The sequence below is a fragment of the Haliotis asinina genome, chromosome 2 (assembly GCF_037392515.1).
Source record: "Haliotis asinina isolate JCU_RB_2024 chromosome 2, JCU_Hal_asi_v2, whole genome shotgun sequence".
Lineage (NCBI taxonomy): Eukaryota > Metazoa > Mollusca > Gastropoda > Lepetellida > Haliotidae > Haliotis > Haliotis asinina.
In genome coordinates this window covers 71318107-71340327 of record NC_090281.1, presented here as the reverse complement: position 1 = coordinate 71340327, position 22221 = coordinate 71318107, and the positions used below count along the sequence as shown (strand labels likewise).

General features: G+C 39.7%; 1 protein-coding gene across 1 annotated transcript in view; it reads left to right on the top strand.

The window, feature by feature from the left end:
- The window catches only part of LOC137272841 (uncharacterized), a 45466-nt gene that overhangs the window by 2098 nt on the left and 21147 nt on the right, over nucleotides 1–22221 (top strand). The window contains exon 2 of the mRNA XM_067805248.1: nucleotides 19762–20005. Coding sequence (XP_067661349.1) covers nucleotides 19762–20005 — 244 coding nt within the window. The remainder of the gene's footprint in view (nucleotides 1–19761; nucleotides 20006–22221) is intronic.

Genomic DNA, 22221 nt, shown 5'->3' with positions numbered 1-22221 from the left:
ACTTCCCAATGATATCTGCGAGGTACTCCGAGATTTATACTGCTTGATTGACGGTGTCTGTAAGCAAACATTGCAACACACAGAAATGTGATTAGATGCGTTTTGATGCTTTATTAACGAGTGTTTTGACAGAATTATGTAAGAAGAAAACGTATCTTCATTGCAGTACCCAAGATAAAAGTCAGCTTACCATCTTTTTACCAGGTATGCTGGAAGATTCAGGTTACCGTGGTTATGAAAACCAGGAATAGGTTCTTCTACATATCTGGTCTAGTTTGATGCTAGGGCATAATCCCAATGTGTTTTCAAATTTCAAATTCTCTAGAGCATGGTAATTCCGTTTCCATGGCAAACGCTGAGCATTAAAATATCCTTTATTTCTTTGAAAATATCTTCATGGTTATATTATTGTGTTATGATGTGATTTTGAATGGGTGGAGCATGGATTGCCCGGGACATATATTCAGTATGTAGAGACATTTGTGTGGCAACATCTACTGAAATGTAAGTGATACCATCATCTGCTTCACTGACGGGTTATAGTTCATCTATAAACCATGTATGTGAACATTGCTAATCTCCAGTATATACAACAGAAGCTTTGACAGGAATAGTCATATAGTGAACATATATGGTTGACATTATAAGAGTTATTTTGGGTATCGTGAAAGAAAAGTAATATCTCTACAAAAGGTTGAAAAGTATATATGTATGCTATACTGTGGTTCAAGCGTTCCATTTTCACCATGGGTACATTGTGTGAAGCCCGTTCCTGTTGTTCCCCGCCGTGATATTGCTGGAACATTTCTAAACGCGGCGCAAAACTAAACTACTCACTACTAATTTGGTTTAAATAACTACTACTGTTAAACAGGTGTCCAGGTAATAGGCTGTGGTGTTAGTATTGATAGCATTCTACTTTATGAAAGTAAAGCGTAAAGAAACTTAGAGAATGGTGGTCAAGGTGTAAATGGGCTCAGGTGCCCGAACACCCATTTAACTTTAAATTCTTTATCTGAACCACGCCATAACTACATTTTACTCCATTTTCAACACGTGTGAATGCACATGCAATGTGAATGATCTCTCATATGTCATGACTATTCCCACAGCAATGGAACTAGTAAAAGACGCTAATACCTATCCATCTCTCACGTATCATATTTGTTACCATTTGTCTGGATATGTTTGTCAGGAACTTTCAGAATAGAAACATTGTCATACCGGTTTCCAGGATGATCATTTAACGCAACCTCAGCAAATGTCAGACAACAGAGCACCTGATTTATATGCATTACAACAACGACATATTCTGTGCACCTTGGGTGTATCTCATACTCAGGTAATGATCTGTGAGATCTCGTCATCACTGGATTGTCTGGACCAGACACGATTATTTACAGACAGCCGCCATTTAGCTGGAATATTGATGAGTGCGGCGTAAAATTAAACCCACTGATTGAACCTGACATATGTATCTAACACAAAAGAAACATATTAGGCTAAAATATATCGCCAGATGATATTGAGGTCTCGCTTATCCGAAACCCATTCCATTGGGCGTTAAAGTCAAAATAGCTGTAAAACTGATTTGAATGGATAACTAAAAATCTGTGATGGCACCAGGCATAAAGCCAGTTTCACTTCTCCGCTGGAACTTCAAACAGCTTGAACTATTTCCTCCGATCTGAAAAACCTCAACTTTACGAGATTCCTTGTTAATGAAAGCTACCTCTATCCACTGTGCTGATGACACTGAACAGAACGACAGTGCAATGTAGAACTAGATCTCTGGCATCATTCTGTGACCTAAATCAGGAAATCCAAAACTAGAGTCTCATTCTCGTTGTCTTCAATGCAGACTTTTTATTGCTGCTTTGCGCAACCATTTTAACTAACTACATAGCCGTATCAGCCCAGCAATGGCACAACAGAACTTCGTGCGACGCCGCTGGTGCACAAACAGTGGATTTGCCAGAGCTATTACTCTGCCAGGAACTGTTGACATTACATCTAGTGGAAGATATAAATACTGTGGACTTAACGAGTAATTTGTCCAGAGTGTCACAGTGGTCGTTGGCAAAATGACTTGGAGGGACACTAGCCACCACTGATATGTGAAATGTCCGTGCATTGAGATAGCACCTACTATTTGTATTCCGGGTGATAATAGTCACACATTTCCGCTGCTGTTGCAAACGATTCCCAATATGGCGAAGTATTTCTCAACGGGTTTGCAGGAAATGCAATCATGGCCCTCGTAAAGTCGTGGTTGCCATTTCTGCCGTTTCGGTCCACCTTGGACGTGTCAAGTTTTGCCGACTGAAATTCATGTTGTTAATTCCTGACCATGATACCCGAAAATGCAGCAGTTAAAATAGCTCCTGTCAGCCAAACATAACTCTTGTCAGTTAAAATGGTTCCTGTCAGTCAAACATAACTCTTGTCAGTTAAAATGGCTCTAGTCAGATATCTCTTCTCCTTGGTATATATGTCATATGTGGACCATTTAATCATTACTTTATACGAAACATTCTTTAAATCATTAATCTACAATTTAGTCGATAATTTGTATAGAATCGAATTCCATAATTATACGAGGGGAGTGAATGAACTTGATTATACGCCACTTTTAGCAATATTCCATGGGGTGGGAAGGGGCACCAGAAATGGACCTTAAACTTTGTACCTATGTGGAATCGAACCCGGGTTTTCGGTGTGACGAGTGACGCTTAAATGTCGCTTAAAGGCTACCTCACCGCCCTTATATGAAGAGAACAATGTTGCAGAGGTAACAGTGCACTTTATCTTAAACATCTACATCATATCAAAAGCTTACCTTTATGATATGACTCATTATTCATAAGCAATTCATTGCAATATTTCATCTCACACTGCAGTTCTACTGAACCAGATTTAAGGAATATTCCACGTTATAAGTTCACGCAGTCCTCCGCTTTTCAGACCTTCAGACCTTCAGACCTTCGAACCATGAATACGACATTTGGAAAATAGGGATTCATTCCAATTTAATCTACATATCAAATAGGGCTCTATTCTTCTTTAAACATTTTTCAGATCGCAACAATTAAACCCTGTGAAATACGCGAAATAAAAACGTACAATATTAATGAGCACAGTGGGAACGGTTAACCTGCATACAGAAACTGGTGTGGTCGCTGGCCTATCATATTGGTGTTGCGTGAGACAGGACCAAGGACACCGGAACCGCCAAGGTGCCAATCGGAAGGGATGAATATTTTATGACAGCCATTCTGTTTAAATGACACCTACCTGATTTAATTCCATGTTGTTTCATGAACCGTTATCAGTGTACAATTCATTTTGTAATTTCATCTTGTAATTTTAAAAATTTACAATGTCTGGTGTATCATCTCTTCAGGATTCTGTTTAGAATGTTCCCCGCCGTTGTATTTTTACAACCATGGCTTTGCATTCGTGGAGCATTCTGTTTTATTAAATAGCCTTTTTTCAAATCGTTGTTAGTAAAAGTATGAAACAACTGACTTCTTGTTGGAGATGGGAGTGGATAGAGAGGGAGTAATGAGGATGTGGTTTGTTTTTTCCCGCTTTTTTTCAAATAACAGTCCAGAGTCTCTGCGTACCAAAGTGACGACTTAACTATTTGAATTAGTGTCAAGAAAGTTAAAGGAATGTAACATAAGCATATATGTTGATGGTGACTTCGGTCATTGCTAATCCATGGATAAGCAGGTGCTCAATATAATAGAACATATGAATGTCTATATAATAGTAATGATACTATGAAACGGTTTTGATGTCAAGATATGGTAACAGACTTATTCAGTTTTTGTCTTTTCACTTCCTTTCATAACTACATTTTTCGGACATCATGATGAAATGGTCAAGTTAGACGGAACTGCGAGTAATATATACTTGGCCAAGGACAATCTTTCTTCCACGCCCCAGGGAATATCTCAAAACAAGACATTCCACATTTTCTTCTGATTACTAATTTATGGATGATTTGTATAGTGATGGCTTTAACCCATCTTTCGTAACTTAAATCAATCGCGGATGCAGTGTTTCCACAATACGTTAGACAACACACACTGGACCACAGTTGGGAAGTGAACAGTGTTACAATAAATAAGTGTGAGTGAGTGAGTTTAGTCTTACACCGCTTTTAGCAATATCCCAACAATATTACGGTGGGGGACACTGGAAATGGGCTTCACACATTATTTCCGTATTGGGAATCGAACCCGGATCTTCGGTGAACGCTTTAACCATCAGGCTGCCCCGACCGCACCCACCAAGGAACAGGCGAGTCGACAGATCGGGAAGACTGGGTGAATTCTGTGACACCTGCATTAATTGTGCTCATCGATGTTCATGTTGTCAATCACTGGATTGTCTTTTCCAATCAAACGCGAGTATTTACAGTAGTCGGTTACATGGCTGGAATATGTTTTGGATATATTTTACAAGATTATTGTATCATCAACCATGTGTGCCAATAGAAGCAGCAGGTGCAATGTTGGTTTTATCAATGTGTGTATGCTGGGATGTTTTAATGCTCAGCGTGAGCGGATATGTAATAAACTGAAAAGTAACGAATTAACAGAACAACCTCAGAGAAAGTGTGGTTACAAAATCTGGGTCGAGTTGACACAGATATGGCCTGATTGTGTTTGTTTGTCAACACCACTTCAGCCACACGTAACAGCTACATCAAACACACCCGTTTTTATATAACTGGAACACGCTTGTTGTTTAACAAAATCCCAGTTATATGACGTCGGGCTCTTAATGATCGAATCTGAAACAAAAATTCCGATGATCAACAGCATGAGCATCAATGTTGACAAGTGACAACCAAGTCAGGGAGCCTGACCATTCGACCTCATTAGAGTCGACAAGAGTTGGTTGCTGAATACATTCATGGTTGCAAAACATTGGAAATGAACAAAACATTGGAAATGAACAAAACATTGGAAATGAACAACATCCGCTGAATCGGACTTTTCAAATAACTGGGAAAGAAAACTTTCGAATTCATCAGGTAAAATGACACGTGCACTTTGAAATGCGAAAAACACAGTCACTCGGCCCAAAGTGATTTACGCCCATATAAGATATTTGCACTCAATGCCCTGTCAACAGAATTATTCTTTAAACAACTTTTTTCTTTCCCGAAGCTTCTTTGATTAAATTCTGTATAGACTTAGCTTGAATGTAATCAGGAGTGTGTCTGAAATATGTAATTTCGTCATCCATGGGAATGAAACATCGGAAATGTCAACGGTATTTCAATTCTTAGTCACGTGTTGAGCCGTGCTACTGCTTGTAGCACCACTGATTGCACTGAATAATGAACGCTGCAACAACGTTAACACAGATTAACTCTTTGTTAACTCCAATTGATTCTGTTTAGCGATTGTAGAGATATGAAGTCGCTCCTCCTTTAAGTGTGTTCATTTGTGACTGAATTCTGCAAAACTAGCGTTTAAATACGTATGGGTGAGTATTGTTTAATGCCGCATTGGGCAGTTACCGACTTCAGCTTGGAGTGAGTGAGTTTAGTTTTACGACGCTTTTAGCCATATTCCGACAGTATCACGGCGGAGGACGCCAGATTTTGAGCGCCACGTATTGTATCCAAGTGGGGAATCGAACCCAGGTCTTCGTAGTGACAACCTCTTGGCTACTTTACTGCCCGGGTCAGCTTTGACGTCAAGGTGTGTGTTGGGGTGCGTGCGTGTCAGATATTTATGTGACACGCACGAATACGGGGATAGTGCCGGCATCGAGAAACTATATCATGGCTATGATATTTATACTCACTATCCTAAGTTCCATTGTCCAACATTCTACTATCAAAGGTTTCACTATCCTAGGTTTCACTATCCTAGGTTGCGTGGATCTAATTACCCAAATCGGCAACCTGCGCGGTTGAAAAAAAGTAAGATAAGAACACGAAATTCGGGTCAGTTTCACGCCAGCTGGGAAACAAATTCATATTTGTCCTGATACCTGATACAAACCACACAATTTCAAATCAAGATACATGTTTTATTTGTCACCTGACAGCACCTATTTCCGAAGGTTCGTTTACTTCGTATACAAAATGCTTGTTTAGAATTTAATGGATGTAGAAGTTTAATTGCAACTAACGATTTGGGGTTGCAATATTTTAAATCCATCTGCATCATGACTAGTTGAGTCATATGGGCATTGTCGCATCACGCGGAAAAGATACTAACGCTTCTTCGCAGCCGTTGGGCCCTTCTTCTAAGACAACTGTTGGTCATTTATCAATACAATGGCACGAAACGTGTAAGGTAATACTCCCCGAACAACAAGTACCAATGCGCATGATAGACCAGTAGTCCCGAGATGAAAGTTCTCAGGGTTAAGCAATCACTATCTCCCTGAAATAAACAATCACCAGCTCCCCAAAAACTGGTTTCACAGCGGGGAAATCTGTTGCCTCGCAATACAACGAAGAACGGGGGAACTATTTATCTGAATCGCGTGTGTGTTTTATTGATGGCGACAGACTTTCGCTATGGATGTTGTGTTAAAAGAAAGAACACCGGAGTGTAAATAGTCGCATGACCTTTGTACATTATTTTCTGTTTATCTTTGTCAGATGTGAAAATATTGCCATATTGCCTTAAACGACTAATGGTCTATAATTTCCCTTCGTAAATATTATTTTTTTTAAAAAGGCGAAATAATTATCACGATTTTTTTAAATTGTTAATTTGAACAGAGTTGATAGCACATTGCATGATATAACAACAAAATGTTAGGTACTATAATTTGTCAAGGGGAACTAACCCAGTAGTCTACGGTAGTAACACACTATGTTAAAGCCTTGTTGTTGGCAATATATGTTCGAATCCCAGATCACCCTGGTTAGTCATTACCATCCCAGTACTCTTGCATTAGTGGGTAATGACAGTCTATGAGCGAGCATGGTTTTACGCCGCTTCTAACAACAGGTAAACAGTATCAGTAGGTAGGGACACCACAAAGGAGCTCCGCACATAGTATCTCTGTAGGGACTCAAACTCGGGCCTTCAGTCTGATGACCAAAAGATTTATCCTCTGGGCTATCCGTCTCAGTGACCTTCATTAGTTTGGACTTGTCAGTATGGCGGACATCGCTGGTTATGACAAAGGAAGATCACTACCAAGTCTCTCTCTGTAATGACCGCTTCAGTACGCCCATGGTGTACCAGAAACTCGGGCAATGAATGACTTCCTCTCTCTCTCACTTTGTGATACTACAATATACAACCTCAAACGACAAAGTTATTCAAAAGATGTGCTTACTTTGAAGTAAGCCAACAGTTTTTTGCGTCAATGAAGATATTATTACAGAGGTTACAAATACAAAGCGAGATAAATGCAGTTTTAGAACCAGAAGGAGAATGTATAGAATATACCTTGCAATCAAAGTGTCCCAAGCATTCCGAAGTCATTCTAGAAAGTTTGTAGCAGGTATTCTGAATGTAGTACCGATGACGCGTTTGTCAACACGATGGACGCTGCCGCCTACTATTCACCTGTTGGTTTACATCAAAAGATGTCCATGCTTGTCCTCGTTTGACATTTGGCAACAAATAGAACGATACAGAAACAACTACTACACAAGGTTACAACAGATCCTCGTCACATTAAAAAGCAAAACTGGCCACACCTAAGGCACCCGACGGAAAAAAGTAGGACACATTATGGTGTTAAATTCTATATACTCTGACACAAGGTTGAAGGCAGTATCTTCATCACATTGCCAAGATTACCGATGAAAAAGTAAGCTATTTTGTGTGAGGTGTTAATTTCTATATACACTACAGTACTGTACTCTGACACAATGTTGAAGGCAGTATCTTCATCACATCGACAAGATGACCGATGAAAAAAGTAAGCTATTTTGTCTGAGGTGTTAATTTCTATATACTCTGACGCAGTGTTCAGGACAGTGTCTTCATCACATCGCCAAGATAGCCGATGAAAAAGTAAGCTATTTTGTGTAAGGTGTTAATTTCTATGTACTCTGACGCAGTGTTCAGGACAGTGTCTTCATCACATCGCCAAGATAACCGATGAAAAAGTAAGCCACTTTGTCTGAGGTGTTAATTTCTATGTACTCTGACGCAGTGTTCAGGACAGTGTCTTCATTAGATCGCCAAGATGACCGATGAAGAAAGTAAGCTATTTTGTGTAAGGTGTTAATTTCTATATACACTACTGTACTCTAACACAATGTTGAAGACAGTATCTTCATCACATCGCCAAGATGACCGATGAAAAAAGTAAGCTATTTTGTGTGAGGTGTTAATTTCTATATACTCTGACGCAGTGTTCAGGACAGTGTCTTCATCACATCGCCAAGATAGCCGATGAAAAAGTAAGCTATTTTGTCTGAGGTGTTAATTTCTATGTACTCTGACGCAGTGTTCAGGACAGTGTCTTCATCACATCGCCAAGATGACCGATGAAAAAAGTAAGCTATTTTGTCTGAGGTGTTAATTTCTATGTACTCTGACGCAGTGTTCAGGACAGTGTCTTCATCACATCGCCAAGATGACCGATGAAAAAAGTAAGCTATTTTGTGTGAGGTGTTAATTTCTATATACTCTGACGCAGTGTTCAGGACAGTGTCTTCATCACATCGCCAAGATGACCGATGAAAAAAGTAAGCTATTTTGTCTGAGGTGTTAATTTCTATATACTCTGACGCAGTGTTCAGGACAGTGTCTTCATCACATCGCCAAGATAGCCGATGAAAAAGTAAGCTATTTTGTCTGAGGTGTTAATTTCTATGTACTCTGACGCAGTGTTCAGGACAGTGTCTTCATCACATCGCCAAGATGACCGATGAAAAAAGTAAGCTATTTTGTGTGAGGTGTTAATTTCTATATACTCTGACGCAGTGTTCAGGACAGTGTCTTCATCACATCGCCAAGATGACCGATGAAAAAAGTAAGCTATTTTGTGTGAGGTGTTAATTTCTATATACTCTGACGCAGTGTTCAGGACAGTGTCTTCATCACATCGCCAAGATAGCCGATGAAAAAGTAAGCTATTTTGTCTGAGGTGTTAATTTCTATGTACTCTGACGCAGTGTTCAGGACAGTGTCTTCATTACATCGCCAAGATGACCGATGAAAAAAGTAAGCTATTTTGTGTGAGGTGTTACTTTCTATGTACTCTGACGCAGTGTTCAGGACAGTGTCTTCATTACATCGCCAAGACAACCGATGAAAAAGTAAGCTTTTTTGTGTGAGGTGTTAATTTCTATATACACTACTGTACTCTAACACAATGTTGAAGGCAGTGTCTCCATCATATCGACAAGATGACCGATGAAAAAAGTAAACTATTTTGTCTGAGGTGTTAATTTCTATATGTTCTGACGCAGTGTTCAGGACAGTGTCTTCATCACATCGCCAAGATAACCGATGAAAAAAGTAAGCTATTTTGTCTGAGGTGTTAATTTCTATATACTCTGACACAGTGTTCAGGACAGTGTCTTCATTACATCGCCAAGATGACCGATGAAAAAAGTAAGCTATTTTGTGTGAGGTGTTAATTTCTATGTACTCTGACGCAGTGTTCAGGACAGTGTCTTCATTACCTCCCCAAGATGACCGATGAAAAAAGTAAGCTATTTTGTGTGAGGTGTTAATTTCTATGTACTCTGACGCAGTGTTCAGGACGGTGTCTTCAACACATCGCCAAGATGACCGATGAAAAAAGTAAGCTATTTTGTGTGAGGTGTTACTTTCTATGTACTCTGACGCAGTGTTCAGGACAGTGTCTTCATTACTCGTTTAACGTTCTTCATCATTCTTTGACACATATCCAGAACAATTACAGATCCTTCGATAAAGAATCTGTATCTAGTTTATACGATGCAGTTAAGTGTTTGGTGAAATGCAGTGATGTTTTAGGGTGCACTAGTTTCCTCCGCCGGAAATGAAAACCTAGTACAGATAGTAAATGAGGAAAATATTGCCGCGAACCACAGACATTAAATCCAGATTGTGCCGATTTAGTGTCAACCGTGCAAGAGCTCTCTGGAAACGGCATGGCCACTAAGGTCAAGCTTCTTGTCTTACACGTCTTTTCCAGTGTATAAGGTCACGTGTTCTGTACCATCTCGATGGTCGATATTGTCTCTCGTTCAAGCTATCCTTTTTTAGGGTGAGTTAGGTATTAACGTCGCTTGGAGCTACCTTCCGCTTGTTTCACGTCTTGTAGGGGTAGAGGTGTAGCTTAGGCATTAGGGCGTGCGCTCGTCATGCTAAACACCCGGGTTCAATATATGAAACCCCTTCCTAGTGGCCCCGTTAGGATATTGCTAGAATATTACTAGAATATTGCTAAAGACGACGTAAAACCAACTGAACTCACTCACTCACGGCGTGACAGAGTAAACGAGAGCGAGGTGGTGAAGGTCTCAGATGTGTACATATTTGGTGAAACCCAGGACCACGAGAATGGCGCTGATAAACCCAGAAACGTAATAGAGTCAACCCAGGATCATTGCGTTCTGGTGTAGCCAAGGGAGGTAACTCTGTTCAGCGATTTTCATCCCCTTGAGCGGCTGTGCCATATGTGCTTTAACTTCCTTTGAACATACCACAGTACGTACGTGTATTGACTAAAGAGTGAGTTCGGTAGCTGCCTTAGACTACGAGTACGTTAAAGCACTTTTACGCTGGATAATCAGAAAAGCTAGTGATTAATTTCGCGAGAAGTAAGCCGTACCACCAGGTACTGCTTATGGCAGTATTCCAGATACATCATGGAGTATCTATAATGGCTTTCATACAGCGTCCCCACACTTCATTACTACACCTTCTGATTATGACGGGAGCAGTGGGGTAGCCTTGTGGCTAAAGCGTTCGCTCGTCAGGGCTCGATTCCCCATATGGATACACGATGTGAAGCTCATTACTGGTTTACTGAATCTGGTTATGACAACACACAATAGTGCGTATTGTGATACAAAATGACGGTTTTGCAATCTGGGCCTATGTTGCGATGAAGTGAGTGAGTTTGTTTTATGTCGTTTGTAACAACATTTCAGCAAAATCAAGACGAGGGACGCCAGAAATGGGCTTCACACATTGTACCCATATGGAGAATCGAACCCAAGTCTTCGGCACGACGAGCGAGCGCTTTAACCACCGCCCCGGGTCTATGTTGTATCAGCCCTAGTAGCTATAATGCCCCTATCACACGGCTCAGTCGGCAAAGCGGTTTGATTCAGCAATATTCAAGCAACGTCACTGCGGGAGACACGAAAAATAAATACGCCTACCATGTTGCCCCACGTAGAAAATCGAATCGGTTCTCCACTGTGATGAGGGAACGCTTTAGGCACTCGGATACCGTCCATCCTAGTGGGGGTACTCAGATGAGTTCAGCTGTTTAGTCCACCACCGACCCCAGCTTTATCATCCACTATGAACTAAGTCATGGATCTCATCGGTAGTTGAGGGAACGGCGAAGCACTATCTAATTGTAGCATTATATGCCTTAAGTAACTATCACTTACCTCTTAAAAACTTAAATCATTTCCTTGTTACCATCCAGCCTCATCAAGCCAGACATTCCTGCATTAGAAATCCGGTCAATCCAACGTGATAATAATTTTCAGTAATTCGAACATTAAATCAGGATTTCAAGACTGATCCTAAGAAAATGACAGTTATCTGACAAAGAGCCTTTTTATTACACACAGAAATGTATATATTAGCATTATGTGGGATATACATTGATAATATCGTTCATCTTGGCGTGTAGAAACTGGTATCTTCAACTTCAAATTGTAGGCATAGTGTCGTGGAGGCGATCTAGAGACGACTAAATCCTATTCCCCTGATAACAATGTATACTTAGTCCCCGAGAGAGCGTCATGGCATACATCCTTACTCCCCGAGACCCTGGGAAGTGCCTTTTTACCTCTTTGGCTTCATTCTGTTCTTACAAGAAAGTGTTGTTGAAAATAACACAAAGCAAAGAATAAAGACGATTGCTCTATTTGATTAAAAAGTGTTTGACAAAAACGAGGTAATTTTCTCGTACTTGGAACGCTAACGAGCTTTACACCCTTATCTATATAAACCTGTTGCGGTCGCCATTCCATAAAGTACGCTCAGTGGTGACAAATAAAGTCGTAGAGAGTCCCTTTGAAGATTTATTCAACGATTTGAAATTCAATACGTTAATAACCAATTATAGTGATAGGCTTTTAAATCACAAAGAGGGCTATAACTTTGACAATTGGAACTGATTTGCCACCATCGGACTGCTCGACCCCTGAGCTACGGCTTATCGTAACTCGGCACATGGTGGTAATGCGGGTGTTGACCTAACAATAACGTTTTGCCCCTCACGACGCCACTTCCCGACGTCACTCATGAACCAACAAGAGGTTGTGAAGGTTTATAATAGGCTCAGAACGGTTGTACTTCCTCGTAGACGCTCTCCAAAGCGCCATCGGCTTTGCCGGAAGATAAACCCCTCTCACCTTCAACAAATTAATTTGTGATAACTTTGTCACCTAATTTGGGCCGCTGCCATCTTTGGAAATTGAACGCTATGTCTTCAGAAGCCCAGCTTTGTGGGTGTCATAACTTAATATGATTGTTGGGCGATATAATGTTCCTTATTATAACTCTGCGTCTTATTCATGCCTGGCTAATAGGGATATCCCAGCTTCACAAATAGAGGAACACATCATTGTTGGAACCGAGTAACGTCAAGCGGCGTTTGAAGCACATGGGTTTAGCAGCTGGCAAAGAGGTTTCTAAAACGAAATAGGGCATTGTTTCAAGTTTATTCAAATCAGAGTGGCCTTAGTCTTTCAATAATGTTGAACCACGATTGATTTTACATGACAGAGTCTAAACACATTTTTTTCATAACGATTAAATTTGATTTATCATTTCTTTTTATCATAGAAGCAGCCACATTTATTATCTGTTTTTTTATAACATTGAAAAACGGCTGTGTGGGCGGTATCAGGTGCAGTATTGTCTAGCATTGAACTTGTTTCTTGACAAGGCATTTTGTCTGAAGAAGCTCATTTATCTTTAGCATGAGTTTTGCTTAGGGCGCATTAACACGCCAGCAGCACGAAAAACGTTATCATGCCGGTAATAGCGTCCTTTTATCTGACTGAACACAAATTACTTCAAGTTGTTATAGTGTCGTTATCCAATTAAGGGCAATCATTCACGCTTTTTCCGTTTTATTTATATGTAAATAACATGTGTAAATAACATTCAAGTACTTCTATTGAATGTTTATGAAGCAAATCAGCTCGTGAACCAGCAATCCGAGTGACGAAAGGCGCTTTTAAAGGCCATCGATAATACAAACTTGGTCTAAAAGTGTATGTATGTCAGGACCCTGTACAGAAAGGTTTAGATCAAACGGGATTTTTTCAGTTGTTTTATATCTGATCTCTCAAACGTTTGGGACGTTCTAAAGTCCATCTACAATGCAATGTCTTGTCAGAGGTTTGTGACGCATTTGTTTGACTGCCAAAGAGTGACTATCTGCAATAAAGATCTATAATACTAAGATGGGTCTGAGGTTTATATAAATGTTTTTGATATCTGACTTTCTAGAAGTTCTTATCTTCAATACATTACTGAGAGAACGTTTCACGACACAGCTGTTTGGTTTCTGACAAGAGCATCTACACATGTATTTAAGTCTGAAGTCTATGATGTATTTGATAGATTTCTGAAAACCATCTATTTTATAGATTTAAATAATGAATTTGGTACTGGCTCCACTATTGAATCAGCAGGATTCAAAGTTTTGGTTCTGGAATGTGAAACTTTATTACATATTGTCATTTCTGCAATAACTACCTTCAACAAAACTCGTTTGTTTGCATAATTACGATTAGACGTGATTTTACATCAATTGCACAGCATTGAGTATCATTTTAATATAACGCACGTGCTTACTCTTTTACGTAGCAAGGGTTAAATACTAACAGCAGTAGTAGTATATGCTCTTCTGAGCTAAATACACCTGAAGATCGGGTTAAAATCGATAAAGCTTCAGTAACCAACGCTTGTGATAACGGGATCGGATGGTCAGACTAGCTGACTTGGTTGACACATTCCGTCGTTTCCCAATTGCGTAGGTCGATGATCAAGCTGTTGATCACTGGATTCTGTGGTCCATAATCCATTATGTAGAGACTGCTGCCATGTAACCGCCGGAATACTGTTGAGTGCGATGTAAAACTAAACTCACCTAATCATGTTTATCCAAATACATCTTTTAATCATGAATTAGATTGTGTACATTTACGAAGAATTAATCTCCTCGTGTATATATTTTAATCTACTATTTCAATAAATATATGCATAAAAATTCAAAACATCTTAACCACATTTGTTAACATAAGTGACAATTAGAATCGTGTTTTATTCTCTTTGAATCAGAAAATACCGACTTCGTATTTTAATCTGACTTTTTTTCGCAACAAAACAGATTAAAACCGTTAAGTAGCGTTGTATCTTATGTAGACGTTTTGTGCAAACAAACCTTGTTATCCTGGTTTTTCAAGAATGCTTGGCGCACGAAACTGGGTTATACAGATGATTAGTCAATATAGACAAACATTGAGGCATGTGATTTCACTTGTTAAACTCGGGATGATGGAAAAGCCGAATCAAATAGCGGAAAATGCAGAACTTGTTCAATTTAACACTTGACAGTCGTTTTTTTAGGCTTCACATTTTTTGCTCCGGTGGTAAACAAACGTGTCTGGACTTCTTAACTTTTCACTTTCACATAAAGATACAGCTGAGTTGTTTGTTAAGCCCTGTTTTACCCCTATCTGATATTTGCAGCCGTGGTATAGTGCGTGTGATATGCTTAAACTGACGGTCTTATGTATTTAGAACAATCATTGTAGGTGATGACTTACGGTTTTCAATGTGAGTTTGAGACCATAAGAAAGGTTTAAATCAAAACCAAGCTCATGTATGTTAAAGGCGTCGATGAAACCGAAGTGGTAGTTTTTCTCTTGAATAAAGTTTGAGTTTGATATGTTTCAGTGATTTTAGTTTTAAACCGCACTCTGCGATGTTTTGCCATGGTTTCTGGGAGATATAAATAGAATTTTGATATGATGAGATCTGCATTATTTCATGCTGAAATTAAATGACGTTTCCACATAGTATGAGGTAATCGGAACAATGCTATACTAAGGGTATATACTTTCATGATAAAACTATGAAAACACTAGTGTAATGCACATTTCTTCAAAGACTGTACTATTTAGACAAGCTATCAGTTTAGGCGGAATATTTAATTGTGCTCACATTTGGCAAAGAACGCACCATTTATTGTCCAGCAAGACAGAGTTCTATTGTATTCTGCAGTTCTGTTTATTTATTTGTTTGTTTGTTTAAAGCTCAAAGTGGGCAAAGTATTGATTTAAGCAAAAACATTTTTTTATGTAGAGAGCGTGTTATTTTATTCAAATCAAATTTGGACCATGTACATTATATAAGTATTCCTTTTACTTAAATATTAAGGTATCGTTTATGTCTTTACAACCATGAAGGTGCGGTCCAGTTCACCAAAATCTACTGTAAAGCCAATAGCGAGTACAAGGTTTTACCCTAACATTGTTGTACAAAGTACCAGTGTAGCTGATACGTGCGGTCCTTTAAAAAAGAAGTGATACTTCATGCCGAGAAAGTGTAACTATTTATACGGAACTGTCGCGGCAATCAATCAATATCGTTTTCTAAGGTTTTCACTTTATCAAATATTTGATCATGTAATTTTCACCGCGTCGTTTAAACACTCTACGACCGGACTGTCCTCAAATGACGGGTATGTCCCTCCTTGTGAAAGGAAGTCTGTGGGACCTTAAGAAAGAAGTCTTAACAGGACATCTCTGCACGTGAGCGCTCTCTCCGGCCTCTATCACGGGCCGCATTTATACGGACAATAGCAAGCAAGTGAATTACTCGCAGTTTGACAGTGCAAAGCTAACGCCTATTTAGAGCTTCATTTAGCCCACCAGATACAACGGGAACATGGGAACGCCGTTAAAACATGCCAACAAAAGAATTGTCAAATTTGTTTCTGAAATGGCCCTTTTCCGTTGGAGTTATTTTAGCGTTAATTCTCCATCACCGTGAGATGCAGTTAACGTCAAATCTGGAGTAACAAGGGTGTTAAAGCAGTTAATCAGCCCAAGACTACATAGCCTTGCCCGATGACAGGAAAAGGCAAGGCCGTTGTAGAAGTAACATTGGCAGGATTTCTGATAATGGGCCTAACACAACCAGCTGAGTTTATAGGAGCAAAGTCGGATAGCAAAAGGTCTTAACCGGATCGAAAAGGACGACCGCAATTTTTGATTCAGTGCGATCTTAAAATTAAAGCATTATTTGAAATTGACAAATGATTGTCACACGTATCGGCGTCTTTGATGTTAATGTCATCCCCCACCTCAGAGATAGAAGCAAGGGGTTGGATCCGCATTTAAATATGGCCATCAATGCCAGCCAATTTCACTACAGTCTTGGGGATTCCTTCATATTGTGTTTCACCGATAGGAAAATTAATTTAATTGGATCTGATATTATTCTAAAATTGCCCTTTTCAGACGGTATACAAAATCGATTGTACTACACGTGTAAAAAGCAATTGATACGGACGGTAGGGAGGCGAATTAGATGCATGGCTCTGAGGATGCTTTGTACTATGACTTGATTGTACATGCAGCTGCTCTGTCATTTTTCATCTGGGCCATTTATAATGAAATAAAGCAGAACCAAACACTGATGCTTGCCTTGAACATATTCATGAATCCTTGATTGCTTTGGCATTTAAAAGGAAGATGACGTGGTCAATGAATCTGAGTCGAACTCCTTTTCAAATTCATCCTTTTGATAATTCAGATTCATTTGATGTGAGATCTGTGCGTTCAGAGCTGGGGTTTTGTTTGCCCTTTCATAAGTTACTGGTTACTTTTAACGGCAGTTTGACATTTTAAATCGTATTTGACATTGAAGAAGTAAATTAATATATTTGCCCGCATAAAGTAGCTGAAGGCACAATTTATTTAAATCGTATACAGACGTGAACATGTTTACACTGTAACCCAGTGTGTATCATTACACCGCACTCGCAAATGTAGTCGTTTGAATAAGTGTTTAAATACTTTACACTCGCTGCTCTATATTGACATTTGCGGCTAAAATGCATTTATAAAGATTGATAATGGTATCCCACAATTTTGACAATGAGGAATAACTATGTTTGATACAATAGCTCTCAGATAGAACGAAATGACAATACAATTAAGCCGTGTGTCATGCGTAGACTTAACATATTACCGGTATACGTGTAACGTATTGCCTTTATTTTGGTCAATTATGACAGAAACAAGCACTCAACCAGGTTACTAAGACAGGCCAACAGTTGTAATTATTCCAGACATCGGGCGACCTAGTGATATACTGAATGTCAAAAGAAAGTATACACAAATATTTGGTTGCAACATATAAAACCATCCAATGATTGTATGTGGTGTATGTGAGGTTTGTATCATACTTGTGTTTGGGGCTTTAAAATTGAAGGGTTTCTGCGAGTGATTTCAACCTAAAAGTCTTGTTTTAACGTTTATAGTAATATGTGTGTAAAATCCAGATTTTAATTGCTTTCTTTCACTCTCCCGGCACATTTGTGACAAATATGGGTAGAATGTATGTATTTTATTGAATATAGATATAATATTAACAGGCACGTCACGATTCTTATAAGACCTTATATATTGTCTGTAAATGATACAACTGTGCGAATACCAACTATTGAAATTGAAATATCAACTTCTGGTTTCTCACGCCCAGCCTCGAATATTTAAAGCCGGCGTTGTGTCAGAAACGTGAGTATAGTTTTACGCCGCTCGATGTTGCTATCACTCAGCCGTGGAGATCCGGGTTAGAACTCATTTCCAGTAACCCATGCTTGTCGTAACAGCCCGATAAGCTGACTTAGTTGCTGTCATCTTATCCCAGTTGTGTGGATCGATGCGTATGCTGATATACTCATTGGATTGTCTGGTCCAGACTCGATTATTTACAGGCCGCTGCTATACAGATGGAATATTGCTGAGTGCGGCGTAAAACAACCATCGAGCCAACAAATGCACACTAACTATGGTAACACACCCGGCTTACATCTGACGTAACAATCTGACGTAGCAAGCCATTGACGTCACGTCAAAGACTACTTATATCACGTTATATTTTAAGTTTCCTTTTATGCCTTTTTACAAAACGCTTTGGTCCAATAGGATGATAGGATTATTTATTGTAGTAATAACAACATTGTCTTTGAGGAGAATGTGAATAATAGTTGGGAGTTCAGTGCTGAATTACTTTTATTCATAATGTCCACCTCTACCGAGCAGGTAAGGATAGACGTCGATATTTTCGTTATATACCAGACATTCCCCGGGGAGAAGGATTCCAATTTATTATTTACTATTACAATCCGATTAATGAGTAATGTTTACGCAAGGTGAATGAAATAATATTATGTAAATACCGTGTTTAATGGCGTGTATTTCAACAGGAGACGTAACAGTAATCCTTTAAATTGAATTGTGGACTTGAAAGGTTGAATATATTTACGAGTTAACCCAGCGGTAACGTACAACTACATAATTTGGTCCTTGGATGAATGACCGTGTTCGGCGACTTGGCTCCAGAGAGTTTAGAGGACTTCGGTCCTGCCTCACATCGAGACACATATGATATATGTGGTCTCACCTTAGGCAAGTGAGTTTGTTCAACATGGCGTCTTTTCACCCAGCAGGAAATGGGTACTCGAAGAGATAAAGGCATGTGACTAGAACCCTCTAGCGCCTAAAATGCATCTTGGGTAATGGGTTTTCTGGGTTTATAATACCCCCACCCCCTCACACAACCCCCCGTGGTGTGGAATTCAGCGCATTTTAAATATTGTTATTATTTATTATATAATAGTAGTAGTAGTAGTAGTGGTAGTAGTAAAGGAGGAGGAGGAGTAGTCACAATGTAGCCGATGTAGAAGTAGGAGGAAAGGCATCAGTTTCAGCTGCAGCTGAAGCAGCTGCTGTAGCAATAGTTTTGCTGCAAAGGTTGTAGCAGTAGTAGAAAAGCAGAAATTGGAGTCGAAACTACGCTAGACTGCCAAGCGTCGTCGCCGTCGTCGTCGTCGTAGTAGTAGTAGTAGTAATAGTGGTGGTGGTGGGAGTGAGTGAGTTTAGTTTTTACGCCGCACTCAGCAATATTCCAGCTATGTGGCGGCGGTTTGTAAATAATCGAGTCTGGACCAGACAATCCAGTGATCAGCAACATGAGCATCGATCTGCGCAATTGGGAACCGATGACATGTGTCAACCAAGTCAGCGAGCCTGACCACCCGATCCCGTTAGTCGCCTCTTACGACAAGCTGAGTCGCCTTTTATGGCAAGCATGGGTTGCTGAAGGCCTATTTTTCCCCGGTAGTAGTAGTAGTAGTAGTAGTAGTAGTAGTAGTAGTAGTAGTAGTAGTAGTAGTAGTAGTAGTAGTAGTAGTAGTAGTAGTAGTAGTAGTAGTTCGTGTGGTCGTATATCATGACTTCATTGCACGTCGCTGTTGACATGATCATGGAGATGTTCAACTCTGAGGTCTTCATTATTTTCGTCACTGAGAGTAATCCCGCTTGTTTTGCAGGGTGAAGGCTGTTCTGGAGAAGCATGACACGGCGCTACTCATGCTTTTAGGCTTTGGCGGTTTTTCTGTCATCCTGGCACTCATCCATAATGCAGTAAGGAAATACGTGTTTCACGACGAACATAACCTCGACACGACGTTTGATGCCGGTGGCAACGTGTCCCTCAGCCTTACTGCAGTCACCGTCGCATCTCAGCTTTTCTGGCCAGGTGATATCTTGCACAGCGCAACCTTGGCAACAAAGGTAATTCTGAATAGCAAACGTTTCTCTTTTGTCTTATGGCACAATATACATTGAGCGGAGGTCGCCCAGATGCCAGAGTTACGTTCCTTGGACACGCCAGTGGCCTGTGATAGAGTGTTCGAATTATGTTTCTATTTTATTAGAACCGTAGGTTTCACCAAGGTGTATTTTATTTTATTTTACATCGGTTTTCGTGTTATTAGTTAAAAGCAGTTGACCCACTCTAATCAACTCACCCAATCTAATTACATAGATGGTGACCATAGCCGGTCATCGCTTCGTGGGCATTGGTTGGTTTATTTATTGTTTAACGCCGCATATTCAAGCTATATGGTGGCGGTCTGTTAATGGGCGAGTATGGATCAGACAATCCAGTGATCAACAGCATGAGCATTTGGGATAAGATGACGTGTCAACCAAGTCAGCGAGTCTGAATTACTGAAGGCCAATGCCAACCCGAATCTTCACGGGTTCTTGGTCATTGATTCAGTAAACCTGCCACATTGATTTTTCGAATGGTGAATCTCGCTGGCTTGGTTGACACATGTTATCGTATTACAGCTGTGCAGTTGGTGTTCATGCTGTTGAACCAGCCGTATGGCCAAGAACCGATTATTTATGGACCACAGTTATTTTGCTGGTATATTGCTGAGTGCGGCGTAAAACTCACTCATGCACACGTTGTTGTTTACCGAAAAGCTCTCACTGTAAGAAATGCGTACAATTCTGTACTAAATTGACAATCATTGTCATTGGCAGGGATTAACAAGAATTCACCATATTTTGGAACATATAGAGTACAATCGACCCAAAATGTGGCGGTTTGAAAATCAGACATTCGAGCCCAAAAATAGACGCTGAAAAAGAAACACGTTATCCCCGAACCGACGGTTCAGTATGCTTGCCTCACTAAGAATGCCCCAAAACTAATCATAACTGAACCGTTTCTATCGATTTCTGTAATTTTGTCACAAATATGTCATTGATGCCTACCAATTGACATTCCCCAACCTCCAGGTAAAACCATAGTATTCCATTAAAGACATGAGCAACTAATGAGGATAGCGACTTGAGCTAATCATGCAAACGGCACTCTGTCGGGGAAGCTTCTAAGAATTAAGCCTACTTAGCCTAGCAATTGAGGCCTATCCAGTCTTGCCTTCGTACGACTATTCATGATTAATAGCGCCTGTCAGTGAAATACACCTAAAAGATTTCTCCCATTCCTTTGCTATCACTTGAGGAAATGACCGCTTTAAGCTTCTGCAAATACACAATCGTACTAGGTTCATGTATTATAAACTGAACAAGAACGAGCATGTTTGGGACACAGCGTTTACTAGCTCGTCTCACGTTTAGCACGAGCATGCCGTTCAGGTGAAATCCCGATTTCTGTGTCGTGCTATCGGCTTTTTTGGAAACGTTTAGGCGTTTTGATTACATCGATAGATATTGTATTGCCGAAAGACGCATTTGGTCGTTCTTCAGCTGTCACTTTGGTTCAATTCTATATCTTGACAAAAGTATACCTTTCATAAATCGAACGCAAGGCAATGTTCCTCCATTGTCACGTGCCATAGTGTTGGCGTTAGTCCTGATTCTGTACAAACAGTAGAATGGATACCTAATCCGATGTTTGAAGACATTTGCAGACCTCAAGGATTGTTACTCGCGTCTTGTATTTGGTGAATATAATGGGATTGTCTCATTCTGTTCACTTAAGTCGCGATGATTTTAACTTGTGAAAAAAAAACTGTGTAAGATACCATACTGGTTTTTGCTCTGCATTTAGCAGTATTGTACCCATAGTATAGCATGAGCATGGAAGTCTATCGCAAGAATCATGTACACGATGTTCCTTGTTCGAAACTTTACCTGTGGGTTCCCTTTTTTCTCAGTCGTTTCCATGACGATTGTGAACATATTTTGCGAATGTGCACTGAAGAACTTTGAGTCCTGAAACACATGTATAAAGACGTAACAACAGGAGGCTTGATCAAGAATTATCATAATAATTAATATACAGCATCAATACTATTGTCATTCTTCATTTCTCACTTCAATATTAATAGTTTATTCCATTTGTAAATAGAACTAAGCATTTACTCCGATTGGATACATCTACGATCTGTCGGTAATAAGATAAAGTGCTATGGATGTCAATTCTTTATTGTTTGTTGTGTAAACCATAAAGAAGATGTTGACATGCATAACAT